The sequence below is a fragment of the Alosa alosa genome, chromosome 21, assembly GCF_017589495.1.
Source record: "Alosa alosa isolate M-15738 ecotype Scorff River chromosome 21, AALO_Geno_1.1, whole genome shotgun sequence".
In the NCBI taxonomy this organism is placed as follows: Eukaryota; Metazoa; Chordata; class Actinopteri; order Clupeiformes; family Clupeidae; genus Alosa; species Alosa alosa.
Window position 1 is genome coordinate 2,790,323 of NC_063209.1, and position 17,836 is coordinate 2,808,158.

Here is a 17,836-nt window from a genome sequence, read left to right on the forward strand (position 1 = left end):
GACTAGAATGCTAAAGGCCCCGGACAGAAGAGAGACGCTTTTCAGATGAGTCTGAGTTCAATAACACAAGAAATGTCCACCACTTAATGATAAATTAAACATTTGTTTTATTAATCCAAACAAGACCATCCAACCCATAGATAAATACGACAATTCATATATATGATGATAATATGACTCCCATTCACGAAATCCCAAACTACGACACATTGGTCAAAAGTTAGTTATTTTCCTGACCCTGGAAAATGTGGCTATTTAATACATACCAATAATAATAATAATATATATCAATATGTAATTGCTCCTGTCCTTCAGATTTCTACCACCATTGCTTGTTTAGAGAGAGATTTAACTTATTTTTGACAACTTCTGTTCAACCCTCTGGCTCAACCTAGCATGCTGTTGTCAGGAGGAAAGTTGAGAGGGGGAGTAGTAGCTAACGTTATTCAGTAGCAACACAACACAAGTTGAGCACCTGTTAATAATAACTAACCACCATTAGTGTTATAGGGCAGTTTGACGACAGGACTGAGTGATAATGAAAGAAGACAAAGAAAATACTCGTCCTAGAGAGAAAAAAGTGGATATTAAATGTGAAGAAAATGAAAAGCCCGACAAGCCATGTAAAGACAAAAAGGAAGCAATGACCAAGGTAAGTCAACATTAGCAAAGTTGGTAACGTTAACATTAGCTTATCTTACCAACCGATAATAACAAATGCCTGTCTGTCTACGACTTCTTTTTATAAACTGATGCCATCTACTCTTGGATTCCACACATACAAACGTTAAAGCACAATTTACTGTTACAGTTTGTGTGGTTGTATGGGCAATTCATTTCGGACTCGACAACAAAGTTATCTAACGTTATCTATGTTAGCTAGGTCAACCATCCATACATAGCTAGCATAGTGAGCTAACTGTAGTGTAACGTATTTCAGCGATCTAATTGGGAGGAATACTGTTTAAATTCGAGGTTAGGTATGCAGTAAGATATAGATATGTATGTGTTTTATTTCTTTAGATATTAATTCGTGATGCTTTGCGTGTTGATTATACGGCTCTTTTAATTTGACAGTAAAAACGGACATAGCCGTAGCTAACATTAGCTGGCCAAGCGAGTTGGTCGATGCATAACTTCATAATGTCGTGGAATAAGTCTAACGTGTTAACGTTCGCTATATAATTTTCATGATTTCGATTTTCCCAACGCTCTTCCAGCTTAACATAAGATAATTATAGTTGAACAAAAATGGATCAAAGAGGGCAGTGTGAGAACGTTGTGTAAACGTTTTTTGAGTGACTAGTGTTTGTATTTGTGTCAAGATTGTCATCCGACGTCTCCCACCAAGTTTAACAAAGGAGGAATTAGAAGAGCAACTGCAACCATTACCTGAAGTTGACTACCTTGAGTTCTTTTCTAACGACACCAGGTAAACTATTCTGGTTCTTGTGTTATTTGTCATTTTAGCACCTGGTATTAGAGGTCTGACTCATGGCATTTTCTACCCTTTAAGCCTTTACCCGCACCTCTTCTCAAGAGCGTATCTAAATTTCAAGAATCAAGATGATATCGTACTCTTCCGAGATCGATTTGATGGATATGTCTTTATCGACAGCAGAGGTGAGGCTGTATAAACCCCAAGACATCTTTGTCTTCATACATCCTGTCAAAATCCCATGTTATGATTTGTCTGTGAAAAATATCCACATTTACAGCTACATGCAGTACGGGTTATGCTATCCTCTTGTTGAAAGTTATTTTTCTTTTATTAGCATAATTTTACTACTACCACCATCACATTAAAGAGTGCAGATAAGTATACATAGTTATATATTTGACACAGGTCAGGAGTATCCAGCAGTTGTGGAGTTTGCACCATTCCAGAAAATTGCCAAAAGGAGGAGCAAGAAAAGGGATGCCAAAAGTGGAACAATTGAAGAAGGTTCCCTTTTATGAGCTTGTACTGTTATCACTATTATGAGACTATCTCAGTCAAACTCAGTCTCATATTAGCCACACTTGTTCTGATGCACAGATGGTGATTACAAGAAGTTCCTGGAGTTTTACAATGGAGATGATGAAAAGCTGACATCTACACCAGAGACTCTGCTTGAGGAGATAGAGGCTAAAACGAAAGAACTTATTGGTAAGTATACTGTTGTCTGTGTTTAAGTTTAACACTTAAAAACACTTAAACTTTACACTTTTATTTTGTCTATCCATTTCCTTTATCAGCCAAGAAGACCACACCTCTCTTGGATTTCCTGAAGAATAAACAGGTAAAACTCTTTCTCTGATAGCCCTTTTCCACCGACAGAGAACCAGTTCTGTTCCCATTCGCAAACCAACATTTGAACCATTCGGAGTTCGACCAAACAAACAACGGTTTGGAACGTGGTACTTTAGTTTCGGAGCTTGAATCAAAAACCGGAGTGGGCGCGTCATTCTGTTATTCAGAGGGGAGAATTGTGTTTTAGTGTCAATATCAAATATTTACTCTATCAATGGAAATGAGTAAACAGAACTTCTCAACTAGCACTACACTGCTGACGTTAACCAGCATTTTACACAGATAATTTCTGCTGTTTTTACGGGACAACTGTCATATCATCCTCCCGTTAATGCATATCACTAACTTTTGTTTAAGCATGCAACACACTGGAACACTAGGTTCAAATAATTCTGAATGGAACCGGTTCAAGAACGTGTTCTCTGTTGGTCGTAAAACGCCCTGAGAAGACTTGATTTCATAGTCTCTGAACAAAAGTAGACACTGTTATTTTCATTGTTCAACAACTGCCTCATTTCTTCAGAGAATAAGGGAGGAGAAGAAAGAAGAGAGGAGAAGGAGGGAGCTGGAGCGAAAGCGCTTGCGGGATGAGGAACGACGCAAGTGGAGAGAAGAGGACAGACGGAAACGGAAGGATGCTGAAAAATTTAAAAAAGGAGAGAGAGCCGCTGAAAAGGACAAAGAACAGTCCAAAGAAGAACCCAAGATCAAGGTATATGAGAGCACCACAACATGTCTGTGTGTGTATATGGTCCAGTATCAAGATGCATGCATGGATGATGATGATCATGATGATTAAAGCCTCTCGTGTGCCTTATTCATGTTACTCGCGGGGTCTTAAAAAGTATTGAAAAAGTCTTAAATTTCATTCACAAGGTCTTATTTTTTCCTTTCCATGATATTGTAGAGCCCAAGGGGGAAATATGTTGTTTTAAAACTTGTGTTCACGGTTCTCATCCCTCAGTCATTCATGCCATTCTAGAGGGAAAGTGTGTGCAAGCGCAGGTACATCTGAAATGTCAGCTGGAAAGATAGGGATGTCACGGGTGGGATAGTTGAAAACTTTGAGAGTTAAATATTCAAAACGTAAATTAGAATAGCAATGTAGCAGTATGTTTTCTTCTAATGTTGTGAACGTTATTAATATTAAAGACCGCTAGCCTCATGTTACCGTTTTTGCGTTCCGATGTGGGCTACTGTGTTCAACTGTAGCCTATAGGTTACAGCGAGTTTCTGTGATGAAGAATACATAAAGTTTCAACAAATTATATCGGGAAAAGGTGGAGCAAATTCTTTATGTAAATAAAAGATGAATTGCTCCTTAACTGGCATGTGCCATTCAAAAACAAAAGCAATGATGATTGGCATGCTGTAGTCTTTAAGAAACTTTCAAAATAGCCTCGTCTGAAATATTCCTTCCTACAGGACACAGTTTAACATGTAATGTGAACACTGTTTTCACAACATGGTTAGTTGAACAAACTAGCACAATCTGCAAGTAGCCTAGGCTGCAGGTTAAAACATGTTCCAACAAATATGCATATCTTATCGTGCTTACTCTAGTATATGCTAATGAGTCTCCATAAGGCCTATGACCTCTTCAAAAATGGCTCGTTCAGTTTGGCCTTTAGAAGGGTACGAGAAGTTGGTATTAAATTGAATTCAAAGTGGTATTAAAAAAAGTCTTGAATTTAAGTTGGAGGATCCTGGGAGTACCCTGGTATTGTTAAAATATTCTCTGTCTTTGTTTCACAGCTCCTTAAGAAACCTGAGAAAGCTGATGAAGGTGAGGCTGAGAAGCCAAAAGAGAAGGGGAAGAAGGCCGAGCGAGAGAAGCAGAAGGAGGAGAGGGGTCCTGGAAGCTCTGACATGAAGAAGCGCCAGAATGGGGAAAACCGTGAGGACAGGCCAAGAAAGTGAGCTCTCAAAATTGTATTAATGGGTCAAACTGATTTACTTGATAACCAACATAAAAAGAGGATTGTGTTTTTGTGATTGTGCAACTTGCACCCTTCTGCTCTTGACAGGATTTTATACCCTTCTCATTATCTGTCATCAAAAAGATTAGAAAAATATCCAACGCATCTTTTAAAATGTTACACGAGTGCCATGGACTTTTTTCCTCGTATGAATAACAATGTTTTTCAAGTTGGACATCAACTAAATTAGTACAAACTACTTTGTCAGCCCACATCACTTTTTTGTGTTGGGTAGGAAAAAAAAATCTGTTTTGTCTTTGAAGGTTAGATGAAGATGGTCGCAAAGACTACAGAGATCGGGATGCGGATAGAGATAGGGAACGAGATCGCGAACGCCGCCTTAAAGAAAAGGAGCGTATCAGACGACAAGATGAGGACCGGCGTAGGAGGAGAGAGCGTCATGATGGAGAGAACACCTTCAAAAAGCGAGAGGAGGAAGGAAGGAAAGAGCGTTGGGAGAAAAGGAGGAATGAAAACAGTGGGGAATCCTCCAGTCATGCAGATAAACCTGAAAAAACATCTAAAGACCACAAAAAGGAGGAAAGCAACAAAAGAGAGCGGCTGAGGAACAAGGTAATGTTCCTCTTAAACAAAACCTCAAACCAAGACTAATCCATTAGCCTCATTTTCAGTGTCAAAGATGAAATGTCAATCAATCTATGATTATTTTGTGATATTTTCATTATGTTGCTATAATTTGTTACATTATTTGTCATATTACATGACCGTAAAGCACAGTGATGCTGCAATGTGCCATTTCAAACAACAGCGATTCTAGTACTTTGATCTGGGGCTTGCAACATACTGCCAAGCATGCATACTTGAGTTTACTCTCTTTGTAACCTATAATATGTAGAGCAGAATCACTGCAGAGGAAGCCTTCTTCCCGCTCATACCGTGTGTTTGTCACTTGAACAATCCTCTCTGTGCCCTCAGGACCGGCCTGCCATCCAGCTCTACCAGCCGGGTGCCAGGAGCCGCAACCGGACCAGTGGGCCGTCAGGCGACGCTCATGTGGCCAATAAGAAGGCTGATGGTGATGGCAAGAACACCCAGGAGAAGGGCGAGGAGTGAGCAGGCTTGGATCCAGCACCGCTCGGCCTGTTGGCCCAGGAGAGAGGCTCTTGCTTGGGTGCAAAGGGTATTGCAATGGGATGTTGGGTGCAGATGACGCCGCCAGGACTGTGCAGTTCCTCATACTCTCGTTCCATTTTTGGAAAGAAGACAAAGATGGGTGGGCCCTCAAGTGCCTGGATGAACCACTCTTAATTGTGTCAGTGAGAGGCTAGGGGAAAATGCAGTCCATTAAAGATGGATATAGCTCAGTCTTGGTTTAGGAAGGAGAAAAACCAAAGTCATTTAACCAGGTCGGCTCAGAAGTGACCTTAATGTTTATACACAGCCAAAATTGCTGCATCATACAGCCACACAGTGAGTTCAAAATGTTTTTCTTAGAGCACAACCCTGTTTAGTAATGCAAGAGGAAGGCTTGGAGTCAGTTACTCAGTATTACATTAGACTTTTGTTGTCAACTTTACTTTGCCTCCCAAAGGCTTGTCACAATTAGCAACTTTCTGTCTTTCAGTTTTTACCCTATTCTCACAATTATTCTCTGTGTATTTTCAGAAAGCAATGACTCCTATTACTAAAGTCAATATTTCAAAGCTGACATCTTGGATGCAAACTATCAGGCTAGTACCTGTGGCCTACTCTGCCCTTGCAAAATGAGGTATTGCTCATGTGCAAACAGTGCTGCACCATAACAAGCCCCAAACTTGTTCACGCTCATAATTTCCTTATACCCTGACCTGCCTGTAATTCACACAATGACAGGTTTAAGAGATCCTTATATTTTGCTTTTTTTAATTGCTACGTTCTTGTAAAATACAAAACTGTTTTTTGTTTTGTTTAAATAAAGCATTGAACATCATTGTGGTATGTGGATGTCATAAAAAGGAAATTGTATTGGGTGATAAACATAAATATGGAAGAGATCCATATAATTTTTTTTGTTCAAAGTAAATTCTGTTCAGTAAGGAAAAAGCACTTTTTTTTATTTAAATAACAAAAGTCACATAAAATAACATTGTTTATATTGTGATGGTTACAGCCAAAAGTGGTAGATTAAGGAATACAGCTGTAATTTGCTGCCACCACTCATCACTCAAATGTGTCAATGGCATATGGTAGCTAGACCTTGATTATAATGCTTACGAAGATAATCCTCCATTAGAAAACCCTATAGCAATCATGTATTTTGCTGCTGAAGACAGTTTGGCTATTTAAGGAAGTGATGAAACTTCGGGATACTTGAGCATCTGGGGCTGCAGTCGTTCTGGAGTTGTTTAGATGCTCAGAAAGAGGTCTTTCCAGTAAAATGAAAGAGTCTGTTGTTCTAAGTCTATTCCATACCAGAAACAGACAAGGATGATGTCAAAGATACTGCTTCTGATGATAGCTTACACAGGTGTGCACCACATCCTTCACAAAATGGCAGTAGCCTACACACAGGTTTTTACCACAACTGTTAAGGTGGATAGGAGCATCACAACCTTACAGATCCATTAGCAGCTGTCCACCAAACAAATCTAATCAGTAGGCTAGTTAAAGACTTTCTAGTTTCAGAGAGCAATTTGACTGGCCAATGCAATGAACACACTAAAACGGTCCAAAGGAAACATTAGTGGACAATGATTAAAAGCATAGACAGTTACATCTAAATAAAGACGTTTGGACCACAAAGCAGGAATTCTGTAAGGCAGGAAAGAATTGAAAATGCTGAAAACACAATCTGTCATTCAGTTGAAGAGGTAGAGGAGGCTAACTCCTCAATTCACCAGCTAGTCCAAATAAGTTAACCCTGATGACTGTGTTGTTATGTTTGTAGTTCCAACAATTAAGCAAGCAAGCAATCAGTCGAAGTTGCTCATTGCAAGGCAAAAGATCCCGTAGGTGTCGCTGTCTGTGCAACAGACATGTCGTTTTCTGGCCCCGCCCCAAAATGCGGATATACAACACGGCGATTTCCCATGGTTCTCTCTCTTCAGCCTCCGCCATTGTGGTGACAAGACAGAGGTTCCCTGATGGTGAGTAGAAAATCTATAAACATCTTCAAAAATTGAGGAGTTTAAGACAAGATATGTGTACGACTTGTTTGTTTTCCATGATTGGTTTTCAAATATGTGCTTATTGCTCATATGTGCTAGTAACGAGGACAACTAGTGTATTTTCTAGTGTTAGCCTGTTAGCATTCAACGGAAGTTCAATATTCTAAATTAGTTACCTTCTGTAATGCAAGCATGCGGTCCATTGAGTTTTTCACATTTGCATTAAATTGATGGCGCCTTGCTTCTGTTAAATGTAACATTTTGGCTACTGCCCTGTGTTTGTGTCTCAGTCGTCCCATAAGACGTACAGGATCAAGCGCTTTCTTGCTAAGAAGCAGAAGCAGAACAGGCCAATTCCTCAGTGGATCAGAATGAAAACTGGCAACAAGATCAGGTAGGCTCTTGATTGTGATTGCTGTCTTCGCGTGTGTTTAGTTATGAACGTAAGACTGGAGTCAACGTGTGATGTATGATAATCGAACGACTTGACACGATATCAAAGTCGACTTTGGTTATGTTTACATCAGCACGCTGCCCAATTGTGGTGACCTAAGGCAAACTAACTAGCATGACATGATGGTAAAGCAGGTTGCAATTACAGTGCTTCATTTTGTGGGAGTACTGCCATAATCCTGCTGAGAGGAAAGTTTACATTACTTAAGAGGTTTTTTTTCCTGGTCACTGAAGTGGCAGGGATGCTCTCAAGTACTGACAATTCTCCTTATGGCTGTGTTAACATTTCTGCATTTAGAACACCATTACAAGGTGTGGATGTGTTATCCCTCTCTGACCTGCATATGAATGATTTACTATGCGCTCGTCAGAGAAGGTACCATGTGCAAGATGAATTTATGTATGGGTTACTGGTATTGTGAAACTTTGTACCTCTGTATTTGAGTGATGGATGCTTGCTTTAAGATGTCTGCTTCTAAGTTCATTATGTGGACACCTGCAATTCTCATGTTATGGATGTGCTCACTAAGAGGTTTTGTTTGGTTGCTAGGTACAATTCCAAGAGGAGACACTGGAGGAGGACAAAGTTAGGCCTGTAATTCTGTGGCCCTTGACTCTCTTGGCATCTCCCGAACCCTCTGCAGGACCACCAACTCAACCCCTGGAGGGAGGCCATGGCATCTGGAACAGCGGTCTCTTTGTACAGATAGTAGGGTTATGCTGTTGAAACAATAAAACATTTGTTATAAGAACAGAACTTCTGATGTGCCTCTCACTGTAGATGTAGGGTTTTTTTGGTTATTGAGATCTGGAATAGACAGCCCTGCACACACTCGGATCTAACATGAGCAGTGCCCTGTAAAGCTGCTGTTGACAACTCTGGGTCTAAATCCAGAGAATTGTTCCTGGTCTGCTTGTGTTTTTATGTCCCATGCACATAGTCCTGTTTATAGTGTTTGTATGTCCCATGCACATAGTCCTATTTATAGCAGATTGGGTGCATAGAAACGTTGATTATAATACATTTTATTTGTTACATAGTGCCTTTCAAAGCATCCAATGCCGCTTTACATAAACACAGTGGAAAATAATCAGCGCACACAAATAAAAAAAATTAAAAAAGGTGGGGGGAGGAGCACATTAAAGTCCATAAGCTATATTGAAAAGGTCGATTAAGAGCGGTTTTGTATTGGGATGGAATCGAGAGCGTGGATGTGGGGGGAGTTCCACTGTTTGGGTGCAGCATCGGAAAAGGCCTTTGCTCCCATTACGGTGAGCATGATGGGCAAAGGTTATAAAGGCCTTTGAATGTCAACAGGATTTAGAAGTGAGCAAGTGTGGAGTGTAATGTGATTGGTAGATATGTTTCAGGACCATCTTCCATAAATTGTGGACTGGAACTTGTGGAAGAAAGCGTGACATGATGCTCAAACCACGGGACGCGTTTCGTTGTGTGCGAAGACATTCACTATCTAATCATAAGTACATCTGCAAGTGTGAAGATGTTTAATCAGAACTCATGTGCTAGCATCCACATGAGTACCAGTGTAGTGTTGGCTTGACCATATGTGAAACGATGCTGACCAAACTGAGCCTGATCGAAAGGCCCTTATGACCTTTGAATGTGCATTAGGAGCTGTCCTGTTCAAGACCACATAATCGTTAGAACTCCATACACCATTATGAGAACTGCATTTTGAGGCATTCCTCTAAATGTAGGCTACTGAGTAAAATGCATAAGTGTATAGTGCAAGTACAATAACCACATAGGCTACCCACGCATCTCTGTTCAATACAAAAAATATTTGTAATGATTGAGCTTAATCTTTAATGTTTCAAATTGTATCAATATAAAACCTCTCACATTTGGGTTTACAGCCACCACCCCTCCTCATGTCAGTCTGCCTTATCTTTATTAACAAAAACGAAAAGCGGAGAAAAAAACTTTTTGAAGGATCCGAACCGCCAGCCACCATTTCTCCTGTCAAAAGTATCCATTGGTTCCTCCTCCTTGCTAGTTGCATTATTTATCACCTCTGCTGCTCCCGAGCTGTTGTTGTTCGCGTTTTGGCCCCCAACGCTTGCGTGCTCGTCATCCCAGGCTCCCAGTAGCTCCTTCATCTCTATCGGGGCGTTGCACTTAAGATATTGCCACGCTCTCCGTCCATTGTAGTCCATGATATCGATTTTTGCACCAAAAGCTCCGACTAAGATTTTCACCACCATAAACTGACTGTGCATAGTAGCCACATGAAGCGGCGTTAGACCCCCGCTACCTTTCAAGTTGACGTCTACATGACAGCCCTCTTCTTCTGCATACTTCAATAGTTTAATGATAGTTTCATCTTTCCCATACTTAGCTAACCAGTGGAGAGCAGTGAAACCGCTGACAAAGTCTTTTCTAGTCAGAAGAGTCAGATCCGAAGAGAGGTAGGTCATTATTGTCTCAAGGTTTCCATCAATAACAGACAAAATCCATGCGTGCTCCATAGGATCAAGAGCCCATGAAATGTAATTACCTCCTTCAGCATAGGATGGATCATTCTCCTCGTAGCCTCCCGATGACGCATATGAAGTTCTTGAAGACAGCAGGATACTACCAAAGCCGCTATGCAAACCGTTATTCAGAAATAATTCTTTCAGGTATTTTTTACGCATGACAGGTGTGATGCTTCCCTTGGTAGATGTCTCCACTGATAAAGTCTGTGAGACGCTGCCTGGTTCACATATCTCCTGCTGTCTCTGAAGTCTCGATCTGCGTGTGGACACGCTCAAGGCTCCGGGGAGTGGTCGCGCACTCAGGCTTTCGAGAAACTGGCTTGGCGCTTTAAAGTTGGAGGAGGAGGAGGAGGGACAGTTCATTCCATCACCATTTGGGTGTTTACTGACAGGAGGTGATGCTGCTCCGCCCTTTGGAGAGTTCAAATGAGTCTCAGACCTGATAACGTCTTCATGTCCAGAGACATTGCTGCTTTTGTCACACATCTTGTTTAACTCTTCCGGGAGTATTTCAACTTCTTAAGGGCAAAATACAGCCTAGCCTGGCTGAGAAGAAGAAAATCCCTGTCCTTCAATTGGTCTTGTCAGACCCTGAAAAGGGAGAATACATGACATTTTTAGGCAAATAAAAGTGTAAGAAGTGTCAGCCTAATTTGTCACCAGTATTTATTTTTTTCCATAACTAAGATAGTTAGTTTCATGACAATGCAATGTTTGTCAAGCCCTGCAAATTCAGCATGGCAGGTTATTAGATCCAATAGACAGCCCGTGCCAAAAAAAAGTGCGCACAGAACATTCTGTCATTAGTTCCTTTTCTCCTCAGCAAACACGACTGATGTTCCTCTTTTTGGTTTGGCATTTTATAAAAACTTTATGAACTTTTATTTAATCCTTTTGCTTTAACCCTAAAAGCTACTGCCTGTTGGCTACAGTTACAGTAGCCTAAAAGTAGGCTACCAGTTTATTCACACTTACCTAAGAATTGATAGGCTACTCACCTGCTAGGCTACGTCATGTGCGTAATAGCGCGTAGAAAACAATGGGTTTTATTTTCCAACACCAAGGTGCAGACCATGCTATCCAATAATGAGACAGATTTTATTTTTTCTTCAAATTCAACATCTCTGATGTTTCTAAATAAAAGTTAACGAAAACGAGAGTGTTCCGTAGTCTACACTGGCTTCCCTTGTCTGACTGTTCCCTCCCCTAAAGTCCACTCAAGAGTTAGCCTACTGATACAAAGTTCAACCCTAATCCTTATGACAACGCTCAACAGTGCTATCAAGCCAAGCGCCTATTCCGATGGTTGACCAATAAAACAACGGAAGTACAAAACAATTACAGTTCCTGGTTTATTCACTTTCATTTCATAGCACAATTACTTGTCTTATGCTTTATCCATAAATAAGCTGCCAATAATGTTTTGGTAGTCCTTAATGTAATTCTTCAAACATTATATTCTATGTCATTATCACAGGTGTTGTAAAGCCTAATTATTTTGGCCATTGTTGAGGAAAGTTTTGCAGATAGCTGAGCTAAATCCGACTGGTAAACCAAACTCATTCACGAAGTGAATAGAGTCTGGTCAGTCACGATTGGGAAACCAACACTGCATGGTGACAGGAACATAGACATATACATGTAGATATAGATCTTTGAAATCATTGGTCCAGCCTAAACAATCACATTGATCAGGGATTCAATGTTACTTCCTACTTCGCCTAAACTTTACAAATTGGCAATAAACAGCATTAGCAGAATGTATGTGGCCCTACATTTGCTGTACATTTACTAATTCTACCGACTGCAATTTTTGATGTTTGCAGGTGTTGCTACTACTGTTTACCACAGCCACTTTCGATTTCAAAATTAGTCATCTCCTCTCATCGCTGATTGGACAGGTAATCCGCCAAACGATCTGTTCCAGACTGGTATCTTTCATGAAAGGAGATCTAGATTGGCATGGCCAGGCTAGCTAAATCCATCTCTCCCCAGTTGAATCCTGCATTTTATTTGGATGGAATAAAGTCAGTGTTGTGCCATATCTTTGGAAGCCTGATCTGGATAACTTTAGTCTTTAATGCAGTCTCAGTTGATCATATTCTTGTTTTTAGGCTTTGATCTCATTATTAATCTTTTTTTCTTTCAATGGTAGCCTATTTGACTGGAAATGTCATCACAACTTGAATAATTATTTGACAATTATTTGAAGGGTGGTACAGGAGGAATTAGGAATAGTAGCCTTGGCACTAGGTCTGGTGTTTTTCACTCATCAGTTTGTTATAGAAGCACAACTTGGGATGTATCAATAGTCATTATGCTTAAGCATTTGCAACCTGGCTAGATAGAATAGAACATTTCTGGCACATTTCCTGCTTGGCCAGATGGTGGTGCTATGCTGGGCATGTGAATTACACATGTGAATATCATCACAATCATGATATCCAATATTTTGTAAAGTTTCAGATCAATCCAAAGCATTGAAAACATTTGGCACATTTCCTGCTTGGCCAGATGGTGGCGCTAACCTAGGCATGTGAAATACACAAATGAATATCATCACAATAATTATATCCAATATTTTATGAAGTTTCAAATCAATCAGTTAAGGCATTGCCAATTTCTGGCACATTTCCTGCTTGGCCAGGTGGTGGCCACCATTGGGTGTCTGGATATCATCATAATCATAATATCCATTAACCTGAGAAGTTTTTAGACCATTCATTCAATGCACTGTGACTGATACATATTTCCTGTTTATGTGGCTAGAAAATCATACAAATTATTTCACTATTTCAACATATTACAACATATCAAAAATCCCTTCACAATTTAACATCGGCAACATCTTGGCATCATGTTTGCCAAATTTCACTTGAATCTGACAAATCGTCTTGGACAGGGGTCTCCTACCTGAAGGACCCGAAATCATATAGAGGGTTATTTGAAACAAACAGACCTTCACCCCTTTTTTGCGAGGGTAATACTCCTAAATAATAGGCCTATGTGATTTTCACATTTAAATTATCAGTATTATGTATGCCTGTAAGCCTTTATATATTAAGCAACTGTATTTTCATCTAATTCTTCAATACTTCAATATCAATGTGCAACACTACCAACATTTTTGTTCAGTTTGTTCATTTCAAAGTTCCATGGGGAATCTAATCTATTTGTTTAAACGAAAAAAGCAATCTTTTTGTGCAATTAATAATTTAGGTTACAATTTTTAGCATTACCCCCATTAAGAATTCAGAGGCTGTTTAAGTTCTAATTTCAGTGGACAATTCGGTTTGAACATTTCAATAGCAATCACCAACACCACCCTAACTTATGAAGACGCCTTTTATAGTTATTGCAGATCTGAAATCTCTCCATGATCTGACAAAAAAGGTTTTGTTTTTCGCCAGGTAATGCATAGTCCTATTGCATGGCATGCATGCCAGAAGATTTTCAGCGCTATTGCTGCACCAGTAGGCTACGGAGGAGAAAAGGCCTGTGAGCTAAAGCAATTGTTTTTCAGTCCTTGAACAATCATGCACAAACCGTATGGGACAAACATGGAGTAGCCACAGAACTTTCGCAAAGATATGCTTCCATTGGCTACACCTAGCCTGGGTGCCAGCCGAACTTAGTCCTGCCCATAACATTTGAGGTCGGGAAGTTCAGTCTGGCATTGCTCCGTTGTGGAGCAACTATGCTCGCTCTAGATCTGGCGGACCAATCAAATCAGGCTTTACGATGATGGACAGGTGAGCAACAGCGCATCGTCTATCACGTCATCTGAGCACGCTTAGATTAGGCCTATATTTGCAACAAAAACACTGTGGCTAGGAGACATGGCTTTTAAGACCCCATATGGAAAATGCATATTATTTAATGAGGTTTTATCACTGAAAACGATTATTTCTGAAAACTTTGGCCAAAGTTGAGATGTGGGAAAACTCATGGTTTCACTTTCATCAAGGGAAAACAGCGTGTTCCCTCGTTCGTTTGAAGTCTCTGATTGACCACCTGTTCGAGGGATTTGCGACAGCCTTTCCCAGCTGTTTATAACATGTTTGTAGCATTTCAGTGTTCAACAGAATTGTTTTTAAAAACGAAGGGGATATAAGCTATCAGTTTTTTCCTAATAGCCTACCCTACTACGTATCTCTTAGATTTCGCTAATGAGTGTTGTAGGAGATATTGATGGCACAATAACTTTTACAAAAGACCAGAAAACAATGTTAAGGCATTTGTGGAGAAGAAGGATGGTTTGTGTGTTTTTCCTACACCTCAAGGTAAGCTATTTCGTTGCTCTGATTGGTTAGGTCTATCCAATTGAGTGCAGAGGCATTCCCCCCTTGTATCGGTTGAAACACGCCCCATAATTACGTCCCAATGGAGCAGTATCAGACTCATATTCTGACTAGAATTGAGTATGGCTACCTCAGGCTAGGCTACACCAGCAAGCTTTTTTTTCTTTTACTGTCTATGCGTGTGAGCAGCGTGTATGCGCTCCGCTTCTGTTGTTGTTGATTGAATGGGAAAGGGATTCGGAGCCAAAGGCTAAAATTTAATCCAGCAACAATTTGTAAGGTATCACCAATATCAAGTTAATGTTACAAATGTATGGTGTACAATTAAATATATTAAAAATTTCACAATGGAGGATGTTCTGAGCATGATCTGCAGGCGAGTTGTTGGCTATTTTTAGAAAGTGTCCTCATAGGTGTCCCGCAGGATACCTGGTGCCCACCGTGTTGGAGACCCCTGGTATAGGAGGAGTATTTTAAAATTGACCATGTGTCCAAACACACAAAATCCCAATTACCTCAGTTCCTGTTGGGCGTAGCTAATGCAATGTACATATCAAAGTTGTTTGTCTTTGAGAGCCCCACACACCTACCAAATTTAGTCTGTGTAGCTGAAACTATATGTCGACCATGAAGCTCAATGACATAAGGGGGCGCTATGGAGTCTGTGGGCCACACCTGGGGCCAAAGCCTCTGTAACTGAGTAGCGAGCGCTACGACTGACGTGTGTACCAAATTTCCTGCGTTTTTGACCATGGGAACCACCTCAAAAAAGGCAAAGTCATGTCCTAAAAAAAGTGAAGAAGAAGAAGAAGAAGAAGAAGAAGAAGAAGAATTCTTACAAAAACAATAGGGCTTCGCACCTAGGTGTTCAGGCCCTAATAAAACCAAAGAAGTGTCTGACTGTTCAGCTATCATGACATGCTCTGTTAGGCGTGTGTGTGTGTGACAGAGGTGGACAAAGTACAACATACCTTTATTCCAAATGAAACCAAGATCAACGCACAGCCTGGTTAGGTGCAGGTAGATTGCAGGAACAAATAAGAACGCTCTACTGCACACTGTTGACTTTTACTCGATTTTATTCAGAGCGAACAATGCGTTTCGCATACAGCGTCAGGTTAAGCTCAGGTGCGTGAGCCTGCCTGGCGAACCTGGCGCTGTATGCTTAAACGCATTGTTCGCCTGAAATCTCATCGGTAAAATCAACAGTGCAGTAGAGCGTTCTTATCTTTACAAAATACCTTTACTTAAGTGAAATACACCTTGTCAAATATTACTCCAGCACAAGTGAAAGTTTTTAAGTCAAAATTGTACTTTACTTAACTCTTTAATGTATTGTAATGTAATGTTTATTTAGACAATCATAGGGAATACAGTACATCCTTTAGTTGGTCATTAGCACAGTGTTCCAATTCACGTAGCCTACTCAATACCTAATTTGAGTGCATACGTCACACTGATAATTATGACGAGAAGAAGTGCGCTGCAAGTACCCGGATGCTGCACTCATAACAGTCAAAAAGTTGAGTGTGGAGTGCTGGACACTTCTCACCCTCAACCAGGGATGGATTACTGCACTGGCCTACCGGGCCCAGGCCCAGGAGCCCAAGGGGTCAGGGAGCCCTGAAGCCCAAGCCTTTGCATGAAATCATTGCCTCAATATCAACACATCAGGATGTAGGCTATGAATCTGATTGAATTTAGTATTGGCCATCCCCAAAATGCACCAGAATACAGGAAATCACATCAAACAAATTAAAAAAGTTCCCAAAAGTTCATAATCCGTCCATGCCCTCAACGGTCGCCATCTTGGCTATAGTGGAAGAGGAAGGACCATTTTCAATGGAAAACACATTTTACAGACTTACAAGCAGGTTATCACATTAAACTGTTCATGTTTTGACGAAGTACGACTTTGTCACTGTCGAATAGAGGACACCAGTAAAGTTATGTTTATATGTTGTGATTGTCATTTCTGTTATGTGCACAGACTTGGTGTTCGATTTGAGACGATACTATCCTGTTGAAATTCATGCATGCGAGGAAGAACACAGTGCACATAGCGCACTGCATTAAAGTGTACTGACAAAATATGGAACAGAGTGTACTTGAACAGACCAGTTCCTTACATCAACATTTTACCTATTTTCATAACTTTGCAACCGTTAAAATGGATGTAATAATACACTTTAGACTGTATTCATTCCGTCTACAAATCTAAAACATTTTCCCCGCCAAATGTAAAACAGGATATAGTAGTTTATTTACTTTTTAATGATAGAAAGATCTAGCTATGTGGTGATTAGCAGGTGATTGTCTAATATAATTTGTTTGTGAAGTGACCTTGGGTGTCATGAAAGGCGCTTTAAATAAAATGTATTATTATTATTATTATTATTATTATTATTATTATTACAACTTCACCCTAATCATGATGTTCTGATGAACAATCTGATGTCACGATCATTGCCACAGCCAAGTTCAAACTGAACTATTGAAAAAAATAGTCAATCACATTATTGCATTTAAAGAACCATTTCAAATGTGCTTAAAAGTAACAAGCACTTCTCATATTTAAAATGTAGTTGAGTCAAAAGTACAGCATTTGTCTTTCAAATGTAATGAGGAAAGGGAACAAGTTTCCCAAAATATTAATACTCAAGTAAAGTACAGATCATACAAGTATTCAAGTAAATTTACTTAGGTATAGCCTACTGTCTGGCTCTGGTGTGTGTGTGTGTGTGTGTGTCTGGATGATCATCACATTTACCCCAACAAGTCATAAAGGCTTTGCACAAAAGTTTGATAGTTTGGCTATAAAACAAAAAACAAAAAATGACTGGGTCCTTAAAGTTGGCCTCTTGAGAAGGCCTAGGCTATACCATAGCAATAATGACAATTGCACAAAAAACTTAAATATAAAGGAGAGTCAACTACACAATGTATAGGCCTAAACAAAAATAGGCCTGGACGGATTATGTTGGCTAGTATTCCATCAGTAATGATATTTCCCCATTGATTCTTTTTCTATGTTCTTTACTACGCGGAAGGAACCAAGTGCAGAAAAGGGGGCTGTCGTGAAACGATACAGAAACGTGTAGGTCTATTATGTTGTTTATCGTGTTTTATGTTTGCAAGTCAGATGGGATATCTTATCAGATGTATGAACAAAATATAGAATGCTTTTTTTGACAGACTACAGTC

The 17,836-nt window shown here is 40.0% G+C and overlaps 3 protein-coding genes and 1 non-coding gene across 5 annotated transcripts; 3 read left to right on the top strand and 1 right to left on the bottom strand.

Annotated features, from left to right (window-relative positions):
* Nucleotides 1–390: 390 nt before the first annotated feature.
* On the top strand, nucleotides 391–6,202 carry upf3b (UPF3B regulator of nonsense mediated mRNA decay). Its single transcript, XM_048232025.1, has 10 exons — nucleotides 391–652; nucleotides 1,326–1,432; nucleotides 1,517–1,623; nucleotides 1,847–1,945; nucleotides 2,039–2,149; nucleotides 2,239–2,282; nucleotides 2,817–3,005; nucleotides 4,049–4,209; nucleotides 4,536–4,845; nucleotides 5,209–6,202. Exons 1-10 carry the CDS (start codon nucleotides 539–541, stop codon nucleotides 5,344–5,346), a joined length of 1,380 nt encoding a protein of 459 aa, XP_048087982.1. The 5' UTR covers nucleotides 391–538; the 3' UTR covers nucleotides 5,347–6,202.
* Nucleotides 6,203–7,256: 1,054 nt separating this feature from the next.
* Nucleotides 7,257–8,586, top strand: rpl39 (ribosomal protein L39). The gene is made up of 3 exons (XM_048232298.1): nucleotides 7,257–7,358; nucleotides 7,670–7,773; nucleotides 8,383–8,586. Exons 1-3 carry the CDS (start codon nucleotides 7,356–7,358, stop codon nucleotides 8,429–8,431), a joined length of 156 nt encoding a protein of 51 aa, XP_048088255.1. The 5' UTR covers nucleotides 7,257–7,355; the 3' UTR covers nucleotides 8,432–8,586.
* Nucleotides 7,961–8,096, top strand: LOC125286998. The gene has a single exon (XR_007192277.1). It is a non-coding gene; the product is annotated as a small nucleolar RNA SNORA69 (small nucleolar RNA).
* Nucleotides 8,587–8,793: 207 nt separating the features above from the next.
* On the bottom strand, nucleotides 8,794–11,516 carry sowahd (sosondowah ankyrin repeat domain family d). Of its 2 annotated transcripts, none has more exons than XM_048232296.1 (2): nucleotides 11,330–11,516; nucleotides 8,794–10,922 (listed from the first exon to the last, which is right to left on the bottom strand). In XM_048232296.1, exon 2 carries the CDS (start codon nucleotides 10,815–10,817, stop codon nucleotides 9,729–9,731), a length of 1,089 nt encoding a protein of 362 aa, XP_048088253.1. In that variant the 5' UTR covers nucleotides 10,818–10,922; nucleotides 11,330–11,516; the 3' UTR covers nucleotides 8,794–9,728. The 2 variants fall into 2 exon arrangements, with proteins under 2 accessions (XP_048088253.1, XP_048088254.1); XM_048232297.1 differs by having other exon boundaries at nucleotides 11,307–11,516.
* Between the last annotated feature and the right edge of the window lie 6,320 nt (nucleotides 11,517–17,836).

Coding starts and splice junctions, on each gene's coding strand:
- sowahd (XM_048232296.1), bottom strand. CDS start 10,817: ATGTGTGACAAAAGCAGCAATGTCTCTGGACATGAAGACGTTATCAGG.
- rpl39 (XM_048232298.1), top strand. Junction 7,774..8,382: donor AAAACTGGCAACAAGATCAG/GTAGGCTCTTGA, acceptor TTTGGTTGCTAG/GTACAATTCCAAGAGGAGAC.
- upf3b (XM_048232025.1), top strand. CDS start 539: ATGAAAGAAGACAAAGAAAATACTCGTCCTAGAGAGAAAAAAGTGGAT. Junction 2,150..2,238: donor TAAAACGAAAGAACTTATTG/GTAAGTATACTG, acceptor TTCCTTTATCAG/CCAAGAAGACCACACCTCTC. Junction 3,006..4,048: donor AAGAAGAACCCAAGATCAAG/GTATATGAGAGC, acceptor TTTGTTTCACAG/CTCCTTAAGAAACCTGAGAA.